General features: G+C 43.1%; 1 protein-coding gene across 47 annotated transcripts in view; it reads right to left on the reverse strand.

Annotated features, from left to right (window-relative positions):
* RIMS2 (regulating synaptic membrane exocytosis 2) overlaps window positions 1–26,172 on the reverse strand; it is a 990,720-nt gene that overhangs the window by 693,819 nt on the left and 270,729 nt on the right. For all 47 annotated transcript variants that reach the window (XM_075353016.1, XM_075352970.1, XM_075352974.1 and 44 more), the window contains one exon: window positions 17,207–17,517. In XM_075353016.1, the coding sequence (XP_075209131.1) occupies window positions 17,207–17,517 (311 nt within the window). The remainder of the gene's footprint in view (window positions 1–17,206; window positions 17,518–26,172) is intronic.

Genomic DNA, 26,172 nt, shown 5'->3' on the forward strand with positions numbered 1-26,172 from the left:
CTCCTTCCAGCCTCCCCCAGCATCAGCCTCTCTCCTTCCAGCCTCCCTCAGCATCAGCCTCCCCTTCCCAGCCTTTCCCTGGATCAGCCTCTCTCCTCCCAGCCTCCTTCCTCCCAGCCTCCTCCTCCCAGCCTCCTTCAGCATCAGCCTTCCCCTCCCAGTCTCCCCCAGCATCAGCCTCCCCCTCCCAGCCTTCCCCAAGATCAGCCTCTCTGCTCCCAGCCTCCTCCAGCACGCCGTGCTCCTCTGGCGACAATCACACACACGATCGCATCCACTCACACACACGATCGCATCCACTCACACACACCCGATCCCGACACTCACACACACCCGATCGCATACACTCACACACACAGACACAGACATTATCGCACATACGCGCTCACAGTCACAACATCCGGAGATACCACATGCTTCTGGCCATGTGATCCTCCGTCAGGTCCTGGAAGGTCACAACAGCACAGTATCGAGTCCGAGAAGCAAGCGATATCGCCGGATGCTGTGAGTGTGTGGATGCGATGTGATGTGTGTGTGATGTGTGTGTGAGGTGTGTGTGAGGTGTGTGTGAGAGTGAGTGTGAGAGTGAGTGTGAGCTGATGTGTGTGTATGTGTGTGTGTGTGCGTGTGGATCTTCCGCCGCTACAGGACCTCGATGCGCTTGTAACCATGCCAACGTATCCCGTCCCCCGCTCGCACGGGAGCCCACACCACTCCCGTGCGAGCGGGGGATGGGGGATGGTGGGGGGGGGGAAGTACAGTACTCACCCCCCTTAACAGCCGTGTCAGTTCGGGGAATGCGCGGGGGGGGAGAGGGGGGGGGAGTACAGTACTCACCTCCGTGACAGCCCTGTCAGTTCGGGGAATGCGCGGGGGGAGGTGGGCGGGGCCAGAGCTAACGTGCGTTGCGTGAGGGGGCGGGGCGTGGCCGAATTGCCAATGCCTGCAGGGTGCCGGGGCGAGAGGCCAATCTGTGGGTGGGGCGGAGGCTGGGCGAGCGGCTGGCCAATCCGTGTGGGGGCGCAGCCTGGGCGAGCGGCCAATCGGTGTGGGGGGGCGGGGCCATGGCGAGCCCAGCGGCCAATCAGCTTTGTGTCACCGGAAGGACACAATGTCACCGGAAGGACACAATTTTGAAGCATGACAGACAGACAGACAGACAGACAGACAGAATAAGGCAATTATATATATAGATTTTACAGAATCACAGTAAATGGTAAAATATGATAAAAATTATTTAGTTTTTATTTTTTATTTTACAGATATAAAAATGTTATGATAAACATTTTTTTTTATTATTCTTTTACAGAATCGAAGCATATGCTGGAATATGATAAAAATGTTTTGTTTATTTTACAGAATCGCAACATATGCTAGAATATGTTAAAAAATGCTTTTTTTATTATTTATTTTATAGAATCGCAGCATATGGTAAAATATGATAAAAATGCTTTATTTTTTTATTTTACCGAATCACAGTATAAGGTAGAATAGGATAAAAATGCTTTTTTATTATTATTTATTGTGCAGAATCGCAGCATAAGGTAGAATATAATAAAAATGCTATATTTATTTATTTTTTGGTTTTACAGAATTGCAGCATATGGCAGAATATATTAAAAATGTTTTTTTTATTAATATGTTACAGAATTTCAGCATATGGCAGAATATATTAAAAATGCTTTATTTTTTATTAATATTTCACATAATTGCAGCATATGGCAAAATATATTAAAAATGCTTTATAATGCTGTATTTTTAATGAATAATAATATATATATATATATAATTAATTATTTTTAAAAAAATGTTTACAGAATTGCAGCATATGTTAGAATATGCTAAAAATTATTTTTTTATTACAATTTTACAGAATTGCAGCATATGGCAAAATATATTAAAAATGCTTTATAATGCTGTATTTTAATTTTTTTCTTACAGAATTGCAGCATATACTAGAATATGATAAAAAAATGTTTTTTATTTTCTTTTATTTTACGGAACCGCAGCATATGGTAAAATATGATAACAATGATTTTTGGGATTTTTTTTATTACAGAATCGCAGCATATGCTAGAATATGATAAAAATGGTTGTTTTTATTATATATATATATATAAAAGTGTCAATCAAGCATTTTTAGTTGGTTTTTTTTAACAAAAATAAATGCTAGACAAAAAATTAAGCGAGAGGGAAGTTTCAACAGGTCTGAAGGAGCAAAGGGTTTGATTAAGACGGAAAGACAGAGATCTTAAGATAGATCTCTGTTTGGCACATGTTTGGTCCATAAATCCTTTAAGTTAATTGTCTTACGCATATCTTTGTGTTGAGCCACATGTTTAAACCTGCGTCCAAGCTAATCCCACACAGAGACCCTATAATCATTTTACAAGACCTATACAGATAGGATGTGGGATTAAAACTGTATAATACTGTGCATCATTATTGTAGAAGAATACACGGATAAAGGCCCTCCGAACCTAAGGTCCAAAGCTTGTAGAGACTAATATCAAACGCAAATTTTTTATGTAATGTTCCTCTAACTTCTCAGTTGGAAACGAGTGAAATAAAGCAGTGATCAAAAAAAGGAAAAGTTTTAAAAGTGCACAGTTATAGGTTTTCCCATCAAATGGGTTACCCCATAAACATATTACCCATACACAAGGTAGATGATAAAAATATAATCGATAGGGGCTGATTGCTGGGACAACCACCGATCATTAGAAAGCCCCCTGTGTAAATGGAGCGGTAACGAGTGTTCATGGCCGTTTCGCACCTTGTGTGCTTCTACGGGTCCAATGATTGGACCCGTAGAAGCACACAAGGTGCGAAACGGCCGTCGTTCTTGGGGGGCCTGCACCCGGCTCTCTTCTTCCCGCTATTTTACCTGCACATTATATGGAATAAAAGCACTTTCTGGATCTTGGATGGTGTATGCCGTGGTTTTCTACTTTATGCACTTCTCTTTTATACACAACTAGCTGTATTAGCCGGCGTTGCCTGAGATAGTAACTAACTATTCTTAACTATAACAAAATCATATTCTCCATGAACATAATAGGATTTAGGACTCCTTTTCGAGCGGTTTGCTTGGATGCAGAAGAATTATGACCACTGCTCCATTTTATATCTTTGGGTGCAGTGGTTAAAGGGGTTGTCCACTACTAGGACAATCCCTTCTGATCCCACATGTTTTCCCCAGGTGAAATAATAAAGACTATACTCACCTCCTGCACCGGTACCCATACTGCGGCTGCATTCACTTCCTGTTGATTGCGCGTTTTGCCCTAAGGCAGGGGGAAGGAAGCCAGCGCTGATTGGATGCGGCGCTCGCGTGACGTCACAACCCCATGTGAGTCTGGCACTGCAACCCCGAATACCGCTGGAAGGGCACCGGTATGGGAGGCAAGTATAGGCTTTATTATTTTACCTGGGGGAAACATGTGGAATCAGAAGAGGTTGTCCTAGTAGTGGACAACCCCTTTAAGGACGAGCATAGTTGTTTATATTTCCATAAACCAATCAAAGTGAATGTATCAGTGGCCTTGGCCCTGCAAGTACTGTCACTCCATTCACATTTGGAACTTTGGGGCTCTTTTTCGTCTATCAATGGAGGTTCCAACCCTTAAGACGCGCAACCATCCTACATGTATTACCAAGCCTCTGGATATCCCAGTAAACGCCAGATTTTAATAAAACTGATTGTCCACAGTTCATGGAAGCAAACAGGCATGAGCATTCTGTTGGTCAAAGTTGTTGGAGGTCAATAAGGGGATATTACATACAGATTATACATTTTTTAATATAAATGATCATATTCACAATGGTCATAGGAAGGGTCCTGCTGCTAAAGACCGTCCATTATCAGCGTACAGTACATTGCCAGGAGACACTAGCAAAGTAATACATTTTCTGGGCACTAAGTCAAGTGGCATCGACCAATCCATCAACAACACTAGCGGAGCTCAGTAGCAGAGGACTATGCGTCACTCTTGGCCTTGACCTATAGAAGGGTTTCTTTAGGATGGGTATGCTTCATCTATCAGCTCAGCATATGTTCTACCAACAATTCGAGTATCAGAAGAGGTTGGCTAAAAAAATCTAACTCTTCATGGCTGCTCAATGCAACACTGTTAATATATATTATATTTACAAAGTACGCAGAAGTCAGACTGACGCCATGTTTACACACTCAGTATTTGGTCTTTTTTTTACATCAGTATTTCTAGCCAAAATCAGGAGTGGAAAAATCAGGTCTAAGCCACACGACATGAAAATCGGAGCCAGTGGAATGCGATAAAACATTGTATTCCACTCGGACCAATGTTAGCCTATGTGCCAGCACCCATGAGCAATTATTTCCTCAGCCCTAATCGGATCGAGAAAACAATCGCAGCATGCTGCGGCTGTAATGCGTTCCTGGTTTCTCTCGCACCCATTCAAGTCTATGGGGTGAGAGAAAAATCGCACTGCACTCGCATTACACCAGTGTACCGCGAGTGCAGGGCGAGAATGGCAATAGCCGGCTACGGAGGAGAGAGGGAGACAAATCCCTCCCTCCCCACCACAGCACCGGCCCGCCCCTCCTCAGTGCCGGCTTGCCCCTCGCAGCTGATGATTGCAAGATTGGACCTTAGTCGCAGTGACACTCGCATGACACTCAGCTCCCGCTGTGCTGCCAGCATGAGCCAAGTGTCATGCAAGGATCGCATTAGGAACCCATGTGGCCCCGGCCTCAGAGGAAAAGTATAATAGAAACACGGGCAGCACTTCTGCATTTATCACCGATTCCTGCTTTTGGCTTAAAAATACTAATGTAAAATACTGACCATATACTGAACGTGTGCACATGGCCTTAATGTTTGCAGCTCTCATATTATGTTGACAGTGCTGCAGTTAATAACTTAACTTAGCGTAACTGAGCTGCTGATCTCATGGATTTGCTGCAGCACTGTCAACGTGACATCAGCGCTAGACGCGTGGAGCGGCAGAGGAGATTCAGCGCAGGACCTGGGGAGGGTGAGTAAAGTGTAGTCTGTTTGTTTGTGAAACAATCCTATCAACGCTGCGGTTACCCCGGTTGTTTGTGCACCTTTTTCTACCACAATTTTTCCTTCTACACAAGTTTCCATTAATATCCTTGGATACAGCACTCTGTGAAAAGCCAGCTTATTTAGCACTGACCTTTTGTGGCTTACCCTCCTCGTGGATTGTGTCAATGACTGTCTTCAAGTGAGCAGTCTTCCCCATGACTGTGTAGCCTACTGAACAAGACTAAAGGGGGCTTTACACGCTATGATATCGTTAATGTTTTGCCGTCGGGGTCACATTGTTAGTGACGCACATCCGGCGTCATTAACAATATCGCAGCGTGTGATACTTACCAGCGACCTTAGGTGACCTCAAAATCGTTCACCATGGAGAGGTCGTCCCAAACTCAAAAATCGGTAAGGGTTGTTTAGCGTTGTGATTCATCGCTCATGCGGCAGCACACATCGCTATGTGTGACACCGCCGGAGCGAGGAACGTCTCCTTACCTGCCGCCGGCCCCAATGCGGAAGGAAGAGGTGGGCGGGATGTTTACATCACACTCAGCTCCGCCCCTCCGCTTTGATTGGCCGACCGCTGTGTAACGTTGCGGTGACGTTGCTGTGGTGCCGAACGTCCCTCCCCCTTGAAGGAGGTATTGTTCGGCAGTCACAGCGACGCCACGACCAGGTAAGTACGTGTGACGCTGCCGTAGCGATAATGTTCGCTACGGCAGCGATCACAAACAATCGCATGCGCGACGGGGGCGGGTACTTACACGCTCGCTATCGCTACAAATTGCTAGCGATATCACTACCGTGTAAAGCCCCCTTAAGGAACCATTATAAATGCTTAGGAAGCCTTTGTAGGTGTTTTGTGGTAATTATTCTAATTTTCTGAGATAATGACTTTTGGGTTTTCATTTGGTGTAAGCCATAATCATCAACATTAATAGAAATAAACACTTGAAATAGATCCCTCTGTGTGTAATGACTCTATATAATATTTAGGAATAGATCCCTCTGTGTGTAATGACTCTATATAATATATAGGAATAGATCCCTCTGTGTGTAAAGACTCTATATAATATATAGGAATAGATCCCTCTGTGTGTAAGGACTCTATATAATAGATAGGAATAGATCCCTCTGTGTGTAATGGCTCTATATAATAGATAGGAATAGATCCCTCTGTGTGTAATGACTCTATATAATATATAGGAATAGATCCCTCTGTGTGTAAAGACTCTATATAATATATAGGAATAGATCCCTCTGTGTGTAAGGACTCTATATAATAGATAGGAATAGATCCCTCTGTGTGTAATGACTCTATATAATATATAGGAATAGATCCCTCTGTGTGTAAAGACTCTATATAATATATAGGAATAGATCCCTCTGTGTGTAAGGACTCTATATAATAGATAGGAATAGATCCCTCTGTGTGTAATGACTCTATATAAGGCCCGTTTCACACGTCAGTGAAAAACAGTGACGTTTTTCACTGGCGTGTAAAACACGCACATGTCCCTGCGTGTGCCGTGAATCACGGCACACGTGGGTTGTCTAAGTGCAATCCGGGCTCCGTTATCCGTGGCCCATGATTGCACTTAGAAATCAACTCACCTGTGCCCGCTCCCGCTCTCCGTGGTGCTGAATCCTCCCGCGGTGAAGCATCCGGCCGGCGGTGACCCCTGCGGCAGCTGCTTCCGGGTCGGCTGTGTCGCACATAATGAATATGCGCGACAGTAATCAGCCGGCTTAGAAGCAGCAGGGAGAACGGGCTGCAGAGGACATCGCTGGACGCCGGGTGAGTTAAAATGTTTATTATTTTAAATGTACGTTTTTTTCTGGCACGTGTTTCACGGACCACACCACTGCGTGGTCCGTGGGACATCAGTGATGCCAGAAAAAAATAGACATGTCTCCGTGCAGCAATCACGCACACGCGGGTACGCCGCATGGAGACACGTGCCGTGAAAAATCACTGACGTGTGAGCAGACCCATTCATTATAATGGGTCTGCGTATGTCAGTGATTCTGGTATGTAGAAAAAAAGCACAAACGTACCAGAATCACTGATGTGTGAAAGGGGCCTAATATATAGGAATAGATCACTCTGTGTGTAATGGCTCTATATAATATATAGGAATAGATCCCTCTGTGTGTAATGGCTCTATATAATATATAGGAATAGATCCCTCTGTGTGTAATGACTCTATATATAATATATAGGAATAGATCCCTCTGTGTGTAATGACTCTATATAATATATAGGAATTGATCCCTCTGTGTGTAATGGCTCTATATAATATATAGGAATAGATCCCTCTGTGTGTAATGACTCTATATAATATATAGGAATTGATCCCTCTGTGTGTAATGACTCTATATAATATATAGGAATAGATCCCTCTGTGTGTAATGACTCTATATATAATATATAGGAATAGATCTCTGTGTGTAATGACTCTATATAATATATAGAAATAGATCCCTCTGTGTGTAATGACTCTATATAATATATAGGAATTGATTCCTCTGTATGTAATGACTCTATTGAATATATAGGAATAGATCCCTCTGTGTGTAATGACGCTATATAATATATAGGAATAGATCCCTCTGTGTGTAATGACTCTATATAATATATAGGAATTGATCCCTCTGTGTGTAATGACTCTATATATAATATATAGGAATAGATCCCTCTGTGTGTAATGACTCTATATAATATATAGAGGAATTGATCCCTCTGTGTGTAATGACTCTATATAATATATAGGAATAGATCCCTCTGTGTGTAATGACTCTATATAATATGTGTTTCCCTTTTTGTATTGAATTACTGAAATTAACTTTTTGATGATATTCTAGTTTAGATGCACTTGTATTGTATGTATATGTACTGTAGAAAACGTATCATCCCTATGGGGCAGGATTATATGACGAAAAGGGCAGCAAAATGGCAAATCTGTTCACTGTTGACAAATATAAGGCTTTACATTCAATATCTGGTCTACATCTGTGAAGGATTTGGGTGTACATTTTTAATAATAGGGTAAATTATAGATCTCAATGCCAGGCTGCTGCATCACAAGCTAAGAATATATTGACTTGCATTACAAAATATTAAGGCTTCCACTAAAGTTAAATTATCTTACCCTTTTATAAGTCATGTTCTCTTCTTTCCTTCCAGACGGTTTTACACCCCCAGTGCCTAATGAATTCCATAGCGAAGCACGGCATAAAGAAACTTTTGTTTTTTTTGCCCCCGTTATTAATTAATGACAGTGACCTTTCTGTGAGGTGTGGATTAGCTGACATACAATTACTAGATGCAGTCAATGGCTGGGTGACATTTACACTTGTTACTGATACACATGTGAGGCAGAGACGAGGATGAGCGGAAAAATATCATCTTTTTCAGGACCAAACAGGGCAGAAAATGAGGCCATTGTACAAAATAAACATGGGCTTTTAGGCTCTGTGCGCACTAGTGAATTTTACCCGCGGATTTACCCGCGGATTTGCCGCGGAAATTTCTTGAGAAATGTCTGCAATCTTTGTGCAGACATTTCCCAGCAAATTCAATGAGAAAAAAAAATATCTGTGCGCACTGTGCGGATTTTTCTCAAGAAATTTCCTTGAGAAGAATTTCTCGAGAAAACTTCTTGAGAGAATGAGCATGTCAATACTTTTCCGCGGGTACCCTGCGGATTTCGGCAGTACAGCCTGCAAAATCCGCAGGGAACCACCCGCGGGAAAATCGCGGCAAATTTGCGGCTATTCCGCGGCAAATTCGCATGCGGATTTGGTGCGGATTTTTTCCGGAGGTCCGGAAATCTTTCACTCCCAGAAGTTTCTCAAGAAAGTTTCTTGAGAAACTTCACATTTCTAGTGCGCACATAGCCTTAGTACATGCTGCAGTTAGCCGATGCAGACAGCAGAGCAGTATATGGCTGATGTGGTGCTTGGTTTGTAGATATTGGTAGCAATATTACACTAATCAGGTCATTTCCAAGACTGATTAGGCTATATCCAATGGTAAACCTAAGGAAAGGGTGGGGTCACGAGAATCTCCCGCCATTAGGAGACTTGAGACAGTTCTGGGATCTCAGCTTCATATGATCTTGTGAGAATCTGGATTTTAAATGTGATTGCTTTCTTTTGGTGCAGCGAGGGTTATTGACCTTTTCCTTGCTGGTACCTCCTGGTTAGTTTATCTCAGTTGCAGACAGTTTGTGACCACTCCCCTTCCCTTTAAATAGTCACATGATCCATCATCTGATGACGGTAATAGATTCATTCAATTCTGACCACCTTGGAGGGAGGAAGTCTCTAGTGGCTGCTGGAGATCTGATGCTGGAGGTCAGTTGTTGGAGCCGTGTTGTCTGCAGCCTTGGTGTTTGGCTGTAGCAGTCAAGTTTGTTTTATATCCTTTTGTGTATGTTCACCTGTATGACCTACCCCTGTATAATATTATAGTAGCGGTGACCTCTAGTGTACTCACCGGCCTTGGCACCAGAGAGGGTGAGTGGAGGGACAGTTAAAGACTAGGTTATGTGACGGCGATGAGGGGAAGGACTCGTATAGGAAGTTACTGCAGCGCTGCGGTGGCACAGATGCCTCAGCTAGCAGCATCAGAAGAGACAGTTCTGACCAGAAGCACAACGATGCTACTGGTCCAACTGTCAATCAGAACCAGAAAGCCCCTTGGCAAAACAAGAAGCCAGGAGGTAGCAGAGTGATGAGTGCTGGGTCAGCAGCCCCTGAAGAAGTCACGAAACACGTGTCGGGGTTGGCAGCGGACGCACCGACCACTTGGACCACACAGAACTACATACCGAGGTATATTTAGCCAGCGATTGCCCTGCTATTATCAGGGGACATCCCCACCTGGTGATGCACGGTTATTCCCCCCCCCTACTTACATATTCACCTTGTAGATACGCTCATATATTTTTTAACACAGCTTACTACTCCTCTAACCTCTACCTTTAATATACATTTTTTACACTTTTGCATCTTTGCACAACACTTTTTGCACTTTCCTCTTAAATGTATGTTATATGGCAATATGTAAAGTTCTGTATATGCACTGACATTTTAGATTTGTTTCCGCTGCCACTATCTGGGAATTCCCCTGCCTTTTATTTATCACTGTATTGTTGTTATATGTTTTTAATTGACATTTTCAATAAAATAAAATTTTATATCTTATTATTTATTTTTTTGGTCACTTTTTCTCTCAATGGGTTATATGCCTATACTCAGTGGAGGGATATTAGGTCTCGCTAATCTGAAAGCAGCATAATGTAGGGGCAGAGACCCTGATTCCAGCCATGTGTCACTTACTGGGCTGCTTAGTGTATTTTTGATAAAATCCCTGTTTAATCAGCAGTAGATTATTATTACAGGACTACTTGGCATGCTAAAGGAAGTCCAGCATATTTATGAGCTCTGTATCACTGCTAGATCTGCAGCAGAGAAAACATTGATTTTATCAAAATGACAGCAAAAAGCCCAGTAAGTGCCACATCACTGGAATCAGGGTCTTTGTCTGTACATTTTACTGCTCTCAGATGGGGGAGGAAAAACTGGTGCAAGATTCCCTTTAACAAGGGAAATCCCAACAAACAGGAGTCAAATTATTAATTTATTTATTTATTTACAGGAGGAACAACTAAGGAAGTTTGGGTACTAAAAGTATCTATTAAAATAAACATATAATGATTGCTGATTGATCGTCTTTGTCCTGGAATTCATAAATATACATTTTATCCCCAATTGTTGATTGATCATTTTTGTATGGATTGTCCAGGAGATGAAAAAAGACATTTTATTTCCCATTACTTTTGCACAGCAATCATATGGTGTACATTCATGGGACCTCTGCAGACAATCAATGTCCTTAGCGGTTATGCTTACATGTTTAGCGGACGCAGCAGGTAGGTGGATGTATAACAAGTCATCAATATAGGTAAGTAAAAAGGACCGTCGAGCATAGACATATTAATAGGTGACATGATTTTTTTTCCTTCATTTTAGCACATTTTTTTTACATTTCTCAGACAGCCCCTTTTACCGACAATGGTGCCAAAGAGCAAATTTATGCAATTTATGGAGGAAAATTGGTCTCTGATTATAAAAATCAGCAGAGAGGTCTTACACATGACGTTGGTGTAGGCCCCGGCATGAAATCCCCTTTTATACTTTGTCTTATCTAATGCACACCATTGGCTCCCATTCATTTATGTAAGGTCAGGAAGAAAGTGTCTAGAGCCCCTACAAGGATGCAGCTATCGGGAAGCTGAAAGGCGGCACTGGTGGCGGCACTTATTTAATATAGCGAGACATGTCTTTCAATCACTTCTCTCCGGCACATCTCAGCATTGTCCTATGGAGGGGGAAAGAGCCGTGTGAAAATGTCATTATACGCTGAGAAGACAAACAGACTGTTGCCATCAGCAGAAACCATTAAAATAGTTTGTACTGAAAAATTCTATTTAGCAGCAAATGTTGAGCAAAAATTCGGTCGGGCGGCCTCACATTGTGGAGCTGCATAATTAAAGAGGAGGGGAGCTTTGTGTTTCCTCACCAAGGCACATCAGCGTTATTCTACAAATGTTTCATCATTACATTTTCTCCATAGCTTTGTAGTTTGGAGGTGAAGAATTGAGAAAATTGCTCAGGCTGTATTCTAATGAGCTGCCATCCTCCTAATGCCCAAATTGTGATAAAATGAGGTTCTAATGGGCCACAACCTTTTGCTAATGCTGCATAGTCATGGGTGAATTAAGGTTGGTGGAGGCCCCTTAGCACCATGGGTGAATTAAGGTTAGTGGAGGCCACTTGGCACCATGGTGAATTAAGGTTGATGGAGGCTACCTGGCACCATGGCTGAATTAAGGTTGGTGGAAGCCACTTGGCACCATGGGTGAATTAAGGGTGGTGGAGGACCCTTGATATCATGGCTGAATTAAGGTTGGTGGAGGCCCCTTGACACCATGGGTGAATTAAGGTTGGTGGAGGCCCCTTGACACCATGGCTGAATTAAGGTTGGCGGAGGCCCCTCGGCAGCATGGGTGAATTAAGGTTGGCGGAGGCCCCTTGACACCATGGCTGAATTAAGGTTGGCGGAGGCCCCTTGACACCATGGCTGAATTAAGGTTGGTTGAGGCACCTTGGCATCATGGCTGAATTAAGGTTGGCGGAGGCCCCTTGGCACCATGGCTGAATAAGGTTGGTTGAGGCCCCTTGGCATCATGGCTGAGTTAAGGTTGGCGGAGGCCCCTTGGCACCATGCATGAATTAAGGTTGGTGGAGGACCCTTGGCACCATGGCTGAATAAGGTTAGTTGAGGCCCCTTGGCATCATGGCTGAGTTAAGGTTGGCGGAGGCCCCTTGGCACCATGCATGAATTAAGGTTGGTGGAGGACCCTTGGCACATAGGTGAATTAAGATTGGTGGAGGCCGATGGTGAATTAAGGTTGGTGGAGGCCCCTTGGTGCAATGGGTGAACTAAGGTTGGTGGAGGCCACTTGGCACCATGGGTGAATTAAGGTTGGTCGAGGCTACTTGGCACCATGGGTGACTTAAGGTTGGTGGTGGCTACTTGGCAAAATGAATTAAAGGGAGTCTCCAATTTCACCGCTACGTCAAAGACTCCTTCAGAGCCATTGGCGACAACTTGTAACCACCTTAAAACACCTTCAACAAGTTACTGAAATGTAAAATCGCAAAAATGCATGCTACTGTTCTATTTATATTCTACAGGAGAGCCAGGGATAGCAGCAACAAGCGTTTTTGTCTGGCAGTCCCATAGAAAATGAAAGAAGTGGGGGGCGCAATTACGATTGGCACCTCAGAGTTCAGTGGATAGGTGATGTTGGGAATAACCATTTAGACTGTCTAATGTCAAAATGAAAATTGTTTATTCTCTAAGCACATCCGGTAAACAAATGGTTTTATAGAAGAAGCCCTGGCAGGGGTGGCCATTCAAAGACCATCATATAGTACAAGGGCAGCATGAGTCTGCCAGAATGGGGTCAGCTAGTACTGATTCTCCTACAGAGTGTATTCCAGCAAAGGTTTTCACCACCAATTATTTTAGGGACGCAGAAAAGCTCATGGGTTCCTGAGTCCCCATGAATTCCACAGACAAAGAGAACCAAATGAATTCCCTAGTTCAAGAGAAAAACTCAGGAAATTCTGTAGTCCCAGAGAATTACATGAATGAATTTGTCTCAGAGGACCAAATCAACCCTGTAGTCCAAAAAAACACATTTCCAAGTGTCAGAAAACCCAAGGACTTCCAAAGTCTCACAGAACCCCATGAATTCCATAGTCGCAGAGAAGCCTATGAATTACTTAGTCTTAAAGAACCCAAAGAATTTCATAGTCTCAGAAAAACCCATGCATTCCCTAGTCTCAGAAAATATAATGAATTCCATAGTCCCAGAGACTTCATGAATCCCATAGTCCCAGAGAACCCCATGAATTTTATAGTCCCATAGACCCCATGATCCCAGTGAACCCCATGAATTGCGTAGTCCCAGAGAACCACATGAATTCCCTATTCTGAGAGAACCCCAGGAATTCCAGAGTGCCAGAGACACCATGAATCCCATAGTCCCAGAGAAACCCATGAAATTCATAGTTCTAGAGGACTATGTGAATTCTTTATTCTCAGAGAATCCTAGGAATTCCGGAGTCTAGAGAATCACATGAATTCCCTAGTCTCGAGAACCTCAGAAATTCCATGGTCCCAGAGATCCCCAGAAATTCCATAGTCCCAGAGAACCCTATGAATTTCTTTGTCCCAAAGGACCCCAGGAATTCCAGAGTCACAGAGAACCACTTGAATCCTCTAGTCTCAGAAAACCACATGAATTCCATAGTCTCAGAGAACCACATAATCCCATCCTCCCAGATACCCTATGAATTTCATAGTCCTAGGGACCCCATGAATCCCATAATCCCAGAGAATTGCATGAAATTCATAGTCCTAGAGAACCACATGAATTCCTTAGTCTTGAGAACCCCAGAAATTCAATAGTCCTAGAGAACTCCATGAATTCCATAGTCCCAGAGATCCCCTGAAATTCCATAATCCCAAAGAACCCTATAAATTGCCTTATCCCAAAGGACCCCCATGGATTCCGGAGTCCTGGAGAACCACATGAACTTTCTAGTCTCAAAAAACTACATGAATTCCATCGTCTCGAAGAAAACGAGAATCCCATACTCCCAGAGACCCCATGAATTTCATACTCTCAGAGAACCCCATGAATTCCATTCTCCCAGAGACCCTATGACTTCCATAGTCCGAGATAACCTGATGAATTCCATAGTCCCAGAGACCCCATGAATCCCATAGTCCCAGAGATCCCCATGAATCCCATAGTCCCAGACATCCCATGAATCCCATAGTGCCAGAGACCCCATGAATCCCGTAGTCCCAGAGACTCCATGACTTCCATAGTCCGAGAAAACCCCATGAATTCCATAGTCCCAGAGAACCTCTTTGGTCTTTCATGCGCCCCCTACTTCAATACACATACGTTTCAGTACATTTAAATCCAACACAGAATTTCCCTGTGTAATTATAAAAACAGATTTACACAGCAACAAACGGGATATATCGACATTTTGTTCTGCAGACTCAACACATTAATTAGCTATTGAGCACAGACTGATCTCTCAAATGTCAAAAGATTAGCTGAATGCTACGCTCCAACCATGGGTCCTAGTTATTATAATAAATGCTAAAATATACCTATAATAATGAAAATGCAAGTGTCAATCAGTATTTCAGGTAATGGAAGCGCTGATCGATGGCTGCAATTAAAAATGAAAATGCTTGAAAATGCGGCACACATTGTGGCCACCGCACCGCGATGTGGACGTCCCTATGTAATTCTAGGGTTGTAGTTAATCAGCCAAATACAGATTGTGATCTCACGCCAGTCATCATGTATTCTGAGGAACCTCATAATTTGTGTCCATTCTCTTATCATAGGTCTTGATACCTCTTCCTTTTGTTTTTGGGCTTTGCATTAAACTTCCCCATGAATATGGTGGGCCCATGACCAGGGAAACCCAGAAGAGAAGAGGTCTCACAGCTAAAATTATACAGGGCTTCCTATTGAGGTGCCGGGGTTTGCACCTGGAACAGAAGGGCATGGTGTTTGTTGCCACCTATAGCCTTCTTGTCATGATTCGCCTCCCTATCCACATGGCTAGGGGGCGGAGCCTTCTCTCGGACCTCACTTCCGGCCCCTGGATGCCTTAAAAGCTGACACTTCCAGTGAACCAGCGCCGGCTATAAGCTTAGCTCTGCTTTGCCTGTGATTGCTGGTCCTGTGAGTGATATCCTGATCTGTCTGTTCCTGTGCCCCCGTGCCCTTGTCCGTGTTCCGTCCCCTGGTCGTCCCTCCTGTCCTGTGTCCCACGTCCTATTTCCCCACTCGGTTGCTTCCTCCGGTACTGACCTTAGCCTGACTTTGACTTTGCTTCTGCTCGCTCCTCTGGTCCTGCTTCTGCCCGTACGGTGTTTGACCCAGCCTGTCTGACTATTCCTCACATACCCTGCAGTTCTGCCTCTCAGCTGTGCTGATTAGGCAGTGCATGAGAACGCTGTGCATTTCCTTCCTGGTTCTCATTGCTCTGTGTAGTGTCGTCTGCTTCAGAGCTCTGGCTCCCCCTGGTGGCAGCATTACACTTCTGTGCCCAATCACAAAACCTTTCTTGGCTAAACTTGAATAGTTTCTCGAAACATAATAGCAAAGGGATAAACCATGGGCCTCATAGTAGCCACATAGTCTGTACAAAAAAGATGGAGGTCAGCAACCTAAAAAGGAAAATGTGGGGCAGCGTGTCCTAATAATGCAAATGAGGAAGGAAAAGGAAGATGGATGGAAAGAAAGAAGGCGACAACAATAAGAATGAAGGTGTGAAGGGAGGAAGCAAAAGGAAAAAAAAGAAGGAGGTAAAGAAAAAAAGTTAAAATCAATGGAGAAATTAAAATAAAATATAGCAAAGTGAAAGATGGAAGGATGAAAGGAAGGAAAAAATGGATGGGAAGATGGCTAAAAAAAAGTTGAGGAAGGAGAAGAAAAGTGAGAAGGAGAGAAAAAAAAGGGAAAGATGGGGTAAGCATGAAAAAGGAAAGAAAATGAAGCAGGTAGAGAAAGGAAAGGAGAGAGGGAGAGGAGGAAGGAACAAATGAACTGGAAGATGGCTAGGAAAAAATTGAGGAAGTTAGGAGAACAAAAGTGAGAAGGAAAGAAAACAGGGAAAGATGGGCTAAGCATGAAAAAGGAAAGAAAATGAAGCAGGTAGAGGAAGGAAAGGAGGAAGGGAGAGAAGGAGGGGAGAGTGGAAGGAAGGAAAGAAGCAGGGGAGAAGAAGGAAGAAATTAAGACACAGGGAGAAGGATGGAAAGAAGGAAGCAAAGACAAAAAAATGAAAAGCAGAAGGAAAAACAGTAATGATAGAAGAAAAAGGGAGGTAGGAACAGAGAGAAGAGAAAGAAGGATGGAGAGGAAGAAGTAGGCAACGATAGGAATGAAAGTGTGAAGGGAGGAAGGAAAAGTAAAAAAGGAAGGCGGAAAAGAAAAAAATGAAAATGAATGAAGAAATGAAAATAAAATATGAGAAAAAAAGAAGGGAGAAAGGGGGAAAGAAAGAAAAAATTGACTGGAATCTGACTAAAAAAAATTGAGGACGGAAGGAGAAGAAAAGTGAAAATGAGAAAAAAAAGGAAAGATGATGTAAGGATGAAAAGGAAGTAAAGGAGGGAAGGAGAGAAGGAAGGAAGGCAGGAAGGAAGGAAGGAAAGAGGTGAAGTAAGACAGGGAGGGAAAGGATAGAAAGAAGGAAGGAAAGAAAAAAATGAAAGGAAAGAAAAAATAGGAGGGATAGAAGGAGGTAGGAAAGAAAGAATCTGATATGAGAGATAGTAAATATTACTAAGGTGTTCAATGTAACATTATAGGCAGTGGATAATAATATCCAATTTATCCGAGTTGTAAATGCAGTCATCAGACAGTAGTCTATGTCCAGTAGAGCCGGAAAAACTGAAGATGCATAAACAGTAACATCCACTTTCCCACCTTTTACCCTCCTAATATTATAACCAAGAAAGAGAAAGGAAGAAGAGACATTATTACCTGTCCGATGGCAGATCACTTGCAGATGAATGCTTCACTCCAGATCCATTTTTAATGGAATCTTGCCTTACGATTCCTTGTGATCGACTCTTTTCTGAGGCTGGTGTAATTAAGTCCCCTGAGGGTCCCTGGTATTGGGATTGCTCTTGTAATTTAGCCTTTTTCTCCTGAGGTGCTTCTTCGTTCTGGAGCCCTGCTTGAGCCTCTTCCCCGGCCTTCTGTGCTGTATTTGACCCGCTGTTGTAGAACCAGGCTCCTGACTTAGTGAGGATTTCTTGTTGTTTTCGGCACAAATTACATACCCACATCACCTGTGAGCCAAACGGAACAAAAATAAATTAGCACAACATATTATATTGTCTGGCCAGTGTAACACAAGTGTGAGTAAAATGGATATTACATGCACAACACATCACAATCACTGGGTGACCACACACAGACACATAGAGCATAAATATCTCCCAGCAAGTTGTCAAAAAAAACTATTTGCAGTAGTTACCTATCTAAGGGTGGAAACACATCTATGCGACTAAAATCGGTCCGACTGGGCTGAAAAAAATTCGGCTGATTTTAGTTCACGTTAGGTGCGAGTGCAACGCAAGTGCGATGCTATTTCTGAATAAATTAATGATTTTACTAGCGTGTGTAATGCGTGTGTAATGCGTGTGTAATGCGTGTGTAATGCGTATTTTTTACTATGTCATCTGCCATTCAGCGCTGCTACATGGCAGATGACAGCAGACACAGACAGCCATGTAGCAGAGCTGAACGGCAGATCACAGCAGACACAGACAGAGCCGCACAATCAGAATGAACTCGGGTGAACTTAACCCGACTTCATTGTCATGCTGCGGCTCTGTCTGTGCCGCGTCCTGATTAGCGGTCACCAGTGAAGGGCTCACCGGTGACCACTAATCCCCCGAGTGACTGAAGTTAGCTGCCCTCTCTCATACTCACCGATCCCTGGCGCGGCGCTGCGCTGCATGGCGTTCACACTGCTCACACGGCTTTTACTATTTTGAAAAAGCCGGCCGCTCATTAAACAATCTCGTATTCCCTGCTTTCCCCGCCCACAGGCGCCTATGATTGGTTGCAGTGAGACACGCCCCCACGCTGAGTGACAGGTGTTACACTGCACCCAATCACAGCAGCCGGTGGGCATGTCTATACTGTGCAGTGAAATAAATAAATAAATAATTAAAAAAAAATAGCGTGCGGTCCCCCCCAATTTTAATACCAGCCAGATAAAGCCATACGGCTGAAGGCTGGTATTCTCAGGATGGGGAGCTCCACGTTTTGAGGAGCCCCCCAGCCTAACAATATCAGCCAGCAGCCGCCCAGAATTGCCGCATACATTATATGCAACAGTTCTTGGACTGTACCCGGCTCTTCCCGATTTGCCCTGGTGCGTTGGCAAATCGGGGTAATAAGGAGTTAATGGCAGCCCATAGCTGCCACTAAATCCTAGATTAATCATGTCAGGCGTCTATGAGACACCCTCCATGATTAATCTGTAAGTTACAGTAAATAAACACACACACATGAAAAAATCCTTTATTAGAAATAAAAAACACAAACAAATTCCCTCATTACCAATTTAATAAGCCCCAAAAAGCCCTCCATATCCGGCGTAATCCACGGACCTCCAGCGTCGCTTCCAGCATGGAGGTGACAGGAGCTGCAGCAGACACCGCCGCTCCGGTCACCTCCAAGCATCAACTGAGGTGAGTAGCGCGATCAGCTGAGCTGTCACTGAGGTTACCCGCGGCCACAGCTGCATCCACCGCTGGATCCAGTGACAGCGGGTAACCTCAGTGACAGCTCATCTGATCGCGCGGCTGTCTTCAGTTGCTGTGTGAAGTTGACCGGAGCGGCGGTGTCTGCTGCAGCTCCTGTCTCCTTCATGCTGGAAGCGACGCTGGAGGTCCGTGGATTACGCCGGACATGTGGGGCTTTTTGGGGCTTATTAAATTGGTGATGAGGGAATTTGTTTGTGTTTTTTATTTCTAATAAAGGATTTTTTCGGGTGTGTGTGTTTATTTACTGTAACTTACAGATTAATCATGGAGGGTGTCTCATAGACGCCTGACATGATTAATCTAGGATTTAGTGGCAGCTATGGGCTGCCATTAACTCCTTATTACCCCGATTTGCCAACGCACCAGGGCAAATCGGGAAGAGCCGGGTACAGTCCCAGAACTGTCGCATATAATGTATGCGGCAATTCTGGGCGGCTGCTGGCTGATATTGTTAGGCTGGGGGGCTCCCCATAACGTGGAGCTCCCCATCCTGAGAATACCAGCCTTCAGCCGTATGGCTTTATCTGGCTGGTATTAAAATTGGGGGGGACCACACGCCATTTTTTTAAATTATTTATTTATTTATTTCACTGCACAGTATAGACACGCCCACCGGCTGCTGTGATTGGGTGCTGTGAGACACCTGTCACTCAGCGTGGGGGCGTGTCTCACTGCAACCAATCATAGGCGCCTGTGGGCGGGGAAAGCAGGGAATACGAGATTGTTTAATGGGCGGCCGGCTTTTTCAAAATAGTAAAAGCCGCCGCAGCAGTGAGAAAACCGTGCAGCGCCGCGCCGGGGATCGGGGAACGGTAAGTATGAGAGAGGAGGGGAAAATGACCGACAGACTGTGAGAGAGGGAGAGAGATAGTGACGGACCGACAGAGAGAGAATAGAGACCGAGAGGGAGAGACCGACTGACAGAGAATAGTGATTGACAGACATTGTGAGACATCGCTCGTTTCCAGTGTTTTAGGAAACATGCGAGAAATGTATTTAGAAAATCGGATGTCACTAGGATGGTGTGAGTGCCGTCCCGTGACATCCGATTTTTTACACGCTCCCATAGACTTGCATTGGAGAGACTCGCAGTAGAAACTCGCAAAAAAGCAGCATGCTGCGATTTTTTTCTCAGTCCGATTTGGACTGAGAAAAAAATCGCAGATGAGAGCTGAATCATTCACTAACATGTGTCCGATTCCAATGCGAGTTTTGCTCGCATTGCTCTACTGCGAGAAACTCGCAAGTGAGAAGCAGCCCTAACAGTTGTCTCTGGTGAGAAGACAGAAGCAATTTATAACCACTTCTGTCTTCAGTTTTTTAAGTTTTATGTCACGAATAGAGGAAATTCCATTGCCTCATGTCCCATGAAATGCCAGAGATGCTGGGTCTTAGCCACTGGGGCTATCATGGGAGCCTCATGTTCAGTACATAAAATAAAAAAAAATAAAATAAGCAGTATTAAGAGTGAATATCCTGTACAGATCATTTTTACAACATTGGAGGGTTTTTCCCAAAAATTCAAGTTATGTTTGATCTATAAGATGTGTGACAACTTGCTGATTAATGAGCAGGTGGCATGGCCGAGCATGCGCATCTTGCTGAATTAGGAACCTCTTACTCCATCGCACTCTTCATCAAGACTGCTGTGCAAAACGTATTCTTGATGACTACATGTCTTTGGGTAATGAGGGGTCAATATTGGACTGGGAGGGTAAGGCTGCTTTCACACATCCGTTTTTGTTGTCCGGCACAATGTGGCAAAAAAATAATGCAAACGGATCCGGCGAAAAAAACTGATCTGTTGCATCAGTTTTTTTTCCATGTGTTCCTTCCGTTTTTTGACGGATCCATTGTGCTACTGAGCATGCGCAGTTCAAAAAAGCGTTGTTGGATTCCATCATATGCTGGATGACGGATCTGGCGCCCATAGGCTTTCATTGTAACTCACGCCGCAGGGCGTCGTATCCGGCGCCATTTGTTTTCTCGCCAGAGACAAAAAACACTGCAAGCAGCGCTCCATCCAGCCGCCGGATCAGCTATTTACGCCGGATGCGGCAAAAGTCCGATGCAATGCAAGGCCATGCGGCACAATCCGGCGCTAATAGAAGTCTATGGGTGAAAGAATGGATCAGGCGGCAACACACGCCGGATTCGTTCTTTCCGTTTTTTGCCGGATTGTGCCGCACGGCAAAAAACGGATGTGTGGAAGCAGCCTTACTGGTCTATGGTTTAGGGGCACAAAATACATGCTTTGCCCCAGGCCACGGAAACATACACTACACCACTGGCCATACAGACCAAAGATGAAAACAGATCCGGGTTACTCTCACCAATCTTCAGGAGCACACTGCTCCCCTGGACCCTGCTTGGTGGGGGTCTGAGTGTTTCCTGATTGATTGATCATTCAGGCCAGCGGCCTAGTTGCGTCACTGGCCCAAATGGCCCTCTCTACGATGCTACAAGCCCAAGCAGCTTTGACTTTGCGGCATTGGAGAAGCCATATCCAGACAGCACCATAGTGGCGCTGAAAAGATCTATACAAAAGTGCTTGCAAACAGTGGACTACTTGCCTAGGGGATGTTCCAATGTTAATAGAGGTGGCCAGTAACCTTGGCAACAAATAGTAAACTGTAAAATTATCAATGTCTCCTTTCTTGAGAAGGTTTTTCATAACCACTACATTGCAATGTGAATTCCTTTAAGGAAGTGTTCTTTGGATATTTCATATTATTTGGGCACAAAATTCTGGTGCCACGTAGACTCAATGTGGATGTATTATTTAGGCCTTGTATGGAGGTATAATTCTATCAGCTAGAGCCGCTGTTATATGCAAAAATTGTGGCAAAATGATGAACCCAGTTGACAAAGAGCAGACATTGACATTGTAGGCACAGTATGGCAGTTTTATATGAGCTCGTTAAGGAAGCATTATATGAAAACTTTATATTATTTAGCCACTACATGATAAAAACACAGGTGACACTGTCAGTATTATTTCAGCATTTTATTTATTGGGTATGCTTGCTTATTTAGCGCCCTCATATCCCGCAGTGTTTTATTGATATCATCATCACTGTCCCCATCGGAGATCACAATCAAACTTCCCCTTTGGAGTGTGGGAGGAAACCGGAGTACCCGGAGGAAACCCACACAAACATAGGGAGAACATACAAACTCCTTACAGATGTTGTCCTTGGAGGGATTTTATGGGCTATTTGCAATCCATTGCAGTCCATGCAGTAAGCCATTAGCTTATGTCACACAGTGGCATATTTCAGTGACTTCCATCAGAAAGTATATATCTCTGATGTATAGAAATATATAAACCCAATATGTGACTGTCGGATCCAACTACTCGAGATTTGTCTTAAATAATAGAGACACTTAGCTCTTCATCGAAACTGCGAACAATAAACGGCTGTTTTTTAAACTTTTTTAAATTGCATCTTTTACTCTTTTTAGGCTATGTTCACACGGGGCATTTTCTTGGCAGTAAAAAAGCTGTGTTTTATGCTACGTTTTTGGTGTTTCATTTGTCTATAGCCCATGTTTAAATAAAGCTAGTTTCTTTCACCAAAAATGCACCAAAAAATGCACGAAAAAGCATCAAAAAAACTCACCAAAAAATGCACAAAAAAACACACCCAAAATGCACAAAAAAAAAACTCATCAAAAAGCACCAAAAAAACTGACCAAAAGTGCACAAAAAAGCACCAAAAAACACCGAAAAGCACCAAAAAAACCTCACCAAAAATGCATAAAAAACACTAAAAAATGCACAAAAATACACTAAAAATGCACAAAAAAACGCACAAAAAATGCATAAAACACACCAAAAATGCACCAAACAACCTCACCAAAAATGCACAAAAAACATCAAAAAATGCACAAAAAAAGCACCAAAAAAAATCACCAAGAATGCAGAAAAAAACGCTGAAAATGCACAAAAAAGCATCAAAAAACACACCAAAAATGCACAAAAAATGCATTGCTGTGTTTTTCACGCTCATTGCTTTCAATTGTGGAAAAAAAGCATTCAAAATGCTGAAATAATTGACATGCTGTTCCTTTCAGAAACATAGCAAAGAAGCAGGTTTTATACCATTTTTTTCAGGAAAAAAAGCGTGTCTGTCTGCATGAGATTTCTGGAATATCAGGTTTTGCTGGTATTGTAAAAATCAGCTTTTTATTACCATGTTTTTGTATACAACCAATGAAAATAAACATGCAAAAAAACAAAAGCACCAAAAATGCACTGTGTGAACATAGCCTTATATTTTTATTTTTTAATCTCACCCGTCAGTTTTCCCTCTTGTGCTCAAACTCGGCAGTAGGTGGCAAAACCCTTTGATTGTCGGGTACAATTGATTCCAACGTAATTTTTTACATGTTGCTTACATCACCAAGATCACCTCCTACACAAACATCGACATCAATTTCTCCCCGCTTCCTACGCAGCGTTCAAAGCAGTAAATTAGTTTAGAAAGCACTTTACAAATTTTACAATGAAGCACAATTCTCTTCTTGCAACACTCTGACACAAAAAAGAAAAAAAAAAAAAAAAAAGACAAAAAAAAAGTCTCTGTTCAGTTGAAATTCAATGACAGCTGCCAAAGACTGTCAGCGAGATTAAAGATGCAGCGTCTCTGCTGAGCATTAATCAGTCAACTGCTTTCAGGCCTTTCAGTAAAGACGTATAATAGATAAATGTACAATTATGTTGTCTACATAGAAATAAAAGATTTCTATAAAAAAAAAAAAAATAAATTAAAATAAAATGAAATAAAAGGCCAATCAGACATAAAAAAACAGATTTATCCCAAAGGGGGAAAGTGAATATAGATGCTGCATGTAAATAATGACCGGGGTCAGAGAACAGGACAGCGAAGCGCGCCGGGCGAGTGATCAGGGAGCACAAGGAGCCGGACATTTACTGCTACTCTGTTACATACAGTTCAAAGTTCATGAGAAAAATGTCTCCTTTATTCAAGTAGGTATAATACCTGGGACCTCATTCTTTAAGCTTTGTAGGTGAGGCTCCATTTGTGCCTACACTGACAAGCAAAAGGATAACAATGTTTTGAAGTTTCAGGCTCCATGTCTCATCATCCACAACAGCTTCGAACATGAGACTACCTTCATTTTATAGACATCTTGGCTATCTCATAAGTAATTTTGACTTGCAACTATTTAGCATATGATTAGTTATAAAGATTCTTGTCATCTCACTGCATTGTTACTGTTTTGCTCCTGGAGGTGGAAAAATCTTTTTCTTCCTGTATACCACAAATTACAACCTGTTCTCACATTCCCTAATAGCTCAGTGTGTTATTAGGTTGATTCCCAAATGAAAGGTCACTGGTTCGAATCAAGGAGCAGCCATGAAGAAGATTTCCTAACAAAAGAGAAATAGCATCAACCAGCTCATTGATAGCAGTCTCCTAGCCATGAAAATTGACATATCCTCAGTTGATCTGATTCCGGTGTGCAGCAGGAAGGATCAAAGCTATAACAACAATAAGGCCTCAGTTTCACTTGCGCATAGCTTACGATGTGAGAGCATCTGAAGCGATATGCTAATGACCTTTTGCTGTGAGCATCAGCCAAGGGTCTTGCGATCGGATCACAGCAGTGGAGAAGAGAGAGCACTTTTTCTCTCTCCTCCGCTGTCTGTCTCTGCGTACATCACACTGCGGTCGGATGACATGCGAGTGCAGTGCGATGTTTTACACGCTCCCATAGACTTGTATGAGGGTGTGTGAGCTGAGACTCACTGCCAAACGCAGCATGCTGCGATTCAATTCTCATGCCGATATGGCATGAGAAATCAATCGCTGATGGACACTGCCCCATAGTTTAGAGTTAGGCTATGTCCGCACTTTGCGTTTTTACCTGCGTTTCCGCAGCGTTTTTAACTGCAGCGTTTTCATGCCAAAAGGCATGCGTTTTGATTTTCAAGCAAAGTCTATGGAAAATGCGGATTTCTTGTGCGCACTTTCCTGTTCAAACGCTGCGTTTAATTTGCATAATTTTGGGCAAAAACTCAGCGTTCAAAGAAGCAGCATGTCAATTGTTTTTGCCATTTGGGCTGCGTTTTGCTAACATTGAAGTCAATGAGAAATGGCAAAAAGCAACAAACATCAAAATTCCAGCATTTTACCTGCTTTTTAGGTGCAGAAACACTGCGCTTTGGACTACATAAACGCATGGATTTATGACATCGAAATAATGGAATGATATGTCCCTTTACACACACACATAGTCCGACAATTAAATTAATGAAAAATATTAATTTATTGTTATTTTAGCCATAAATAGTATAAAACCGCTATAATTATATAAAATAAAACTATTTTCGTTATGATTTATAAAATTATATGTTTTCATTTTTTTTCCTTTTTTCATAGTGGTTGTATGTTAAAACTTTATTTAGTAGTGTATTTGTAATCAAAACACATCTGTCTTTAAGCAATGGAAAAGCATGTAAAAAGAGCTAAAAACGCGGCTAAAACGCGGTAAAACACACGCGTATTTATCGCGTTTCCGTGATCAAAAGCAACTTTGGCAAAAACCATTTCTGCCAGAGGATGCATTTTCAACTGCAACTACCTCGACGCAAAGTGCGGACATAGCCTTAGAGCAATCTGATTTTTATCAGATTGCACTCGTCCGTGCAAGTCGCAAGTGGAACCGAGGCCTTAAAGGTATTTTCGCACCTCTTAGGCTACTTTCACACTTGCGTTGTTTTCCTTCAGTTGCAATCCGCCATTTTGGAAAACAGCGGAATCCGTTAACGGATTCCGCTGTTTCCCATAGACTTGTACGGATGACGGATTGTGCTAAAAGTACCTGCGTTGCTTCCGCTGGGCGACGCTGCGTTGCTTCCGCCGAGCGGAAGGAACGCAGCATGTAACATTAATTGCTTGCGTTGAAATGATGCCAAGCGGCGGATTCCGTTACATCCGTCAATAGTTATAATGGATCCCTATGGTGGCGGATTCCGTTGCAAAGTGCTTTACAAGGGAATCCGCCGCTGGATTCCGCTAATTTCTACTGAGCATGCCCAGAATGAAAAAAAATGGAAAAAAACAACAAAAACAGAGCCGACGCATTCCGTTAGACGGACGCCTAATGGACGCCAAACGGATGCAACGGGTCCGTTAT

This window comes from Anomaloglossus baeobatrachus, chromosome 6 (assembly GCF_048569485.1).
Source record: "Anomaloglossus baeobatrachus isolate aAnoBae1 chromosome 6, aAnoBae1.hap1, whole genome shotgun sequence".
Lineage (NCBI taxonomy): Eukaryota > Metazoa > Chordata > Amphibia > Anura > Aromobatidae > Anomaloglossus > Anomaloglossus baeobatrachus.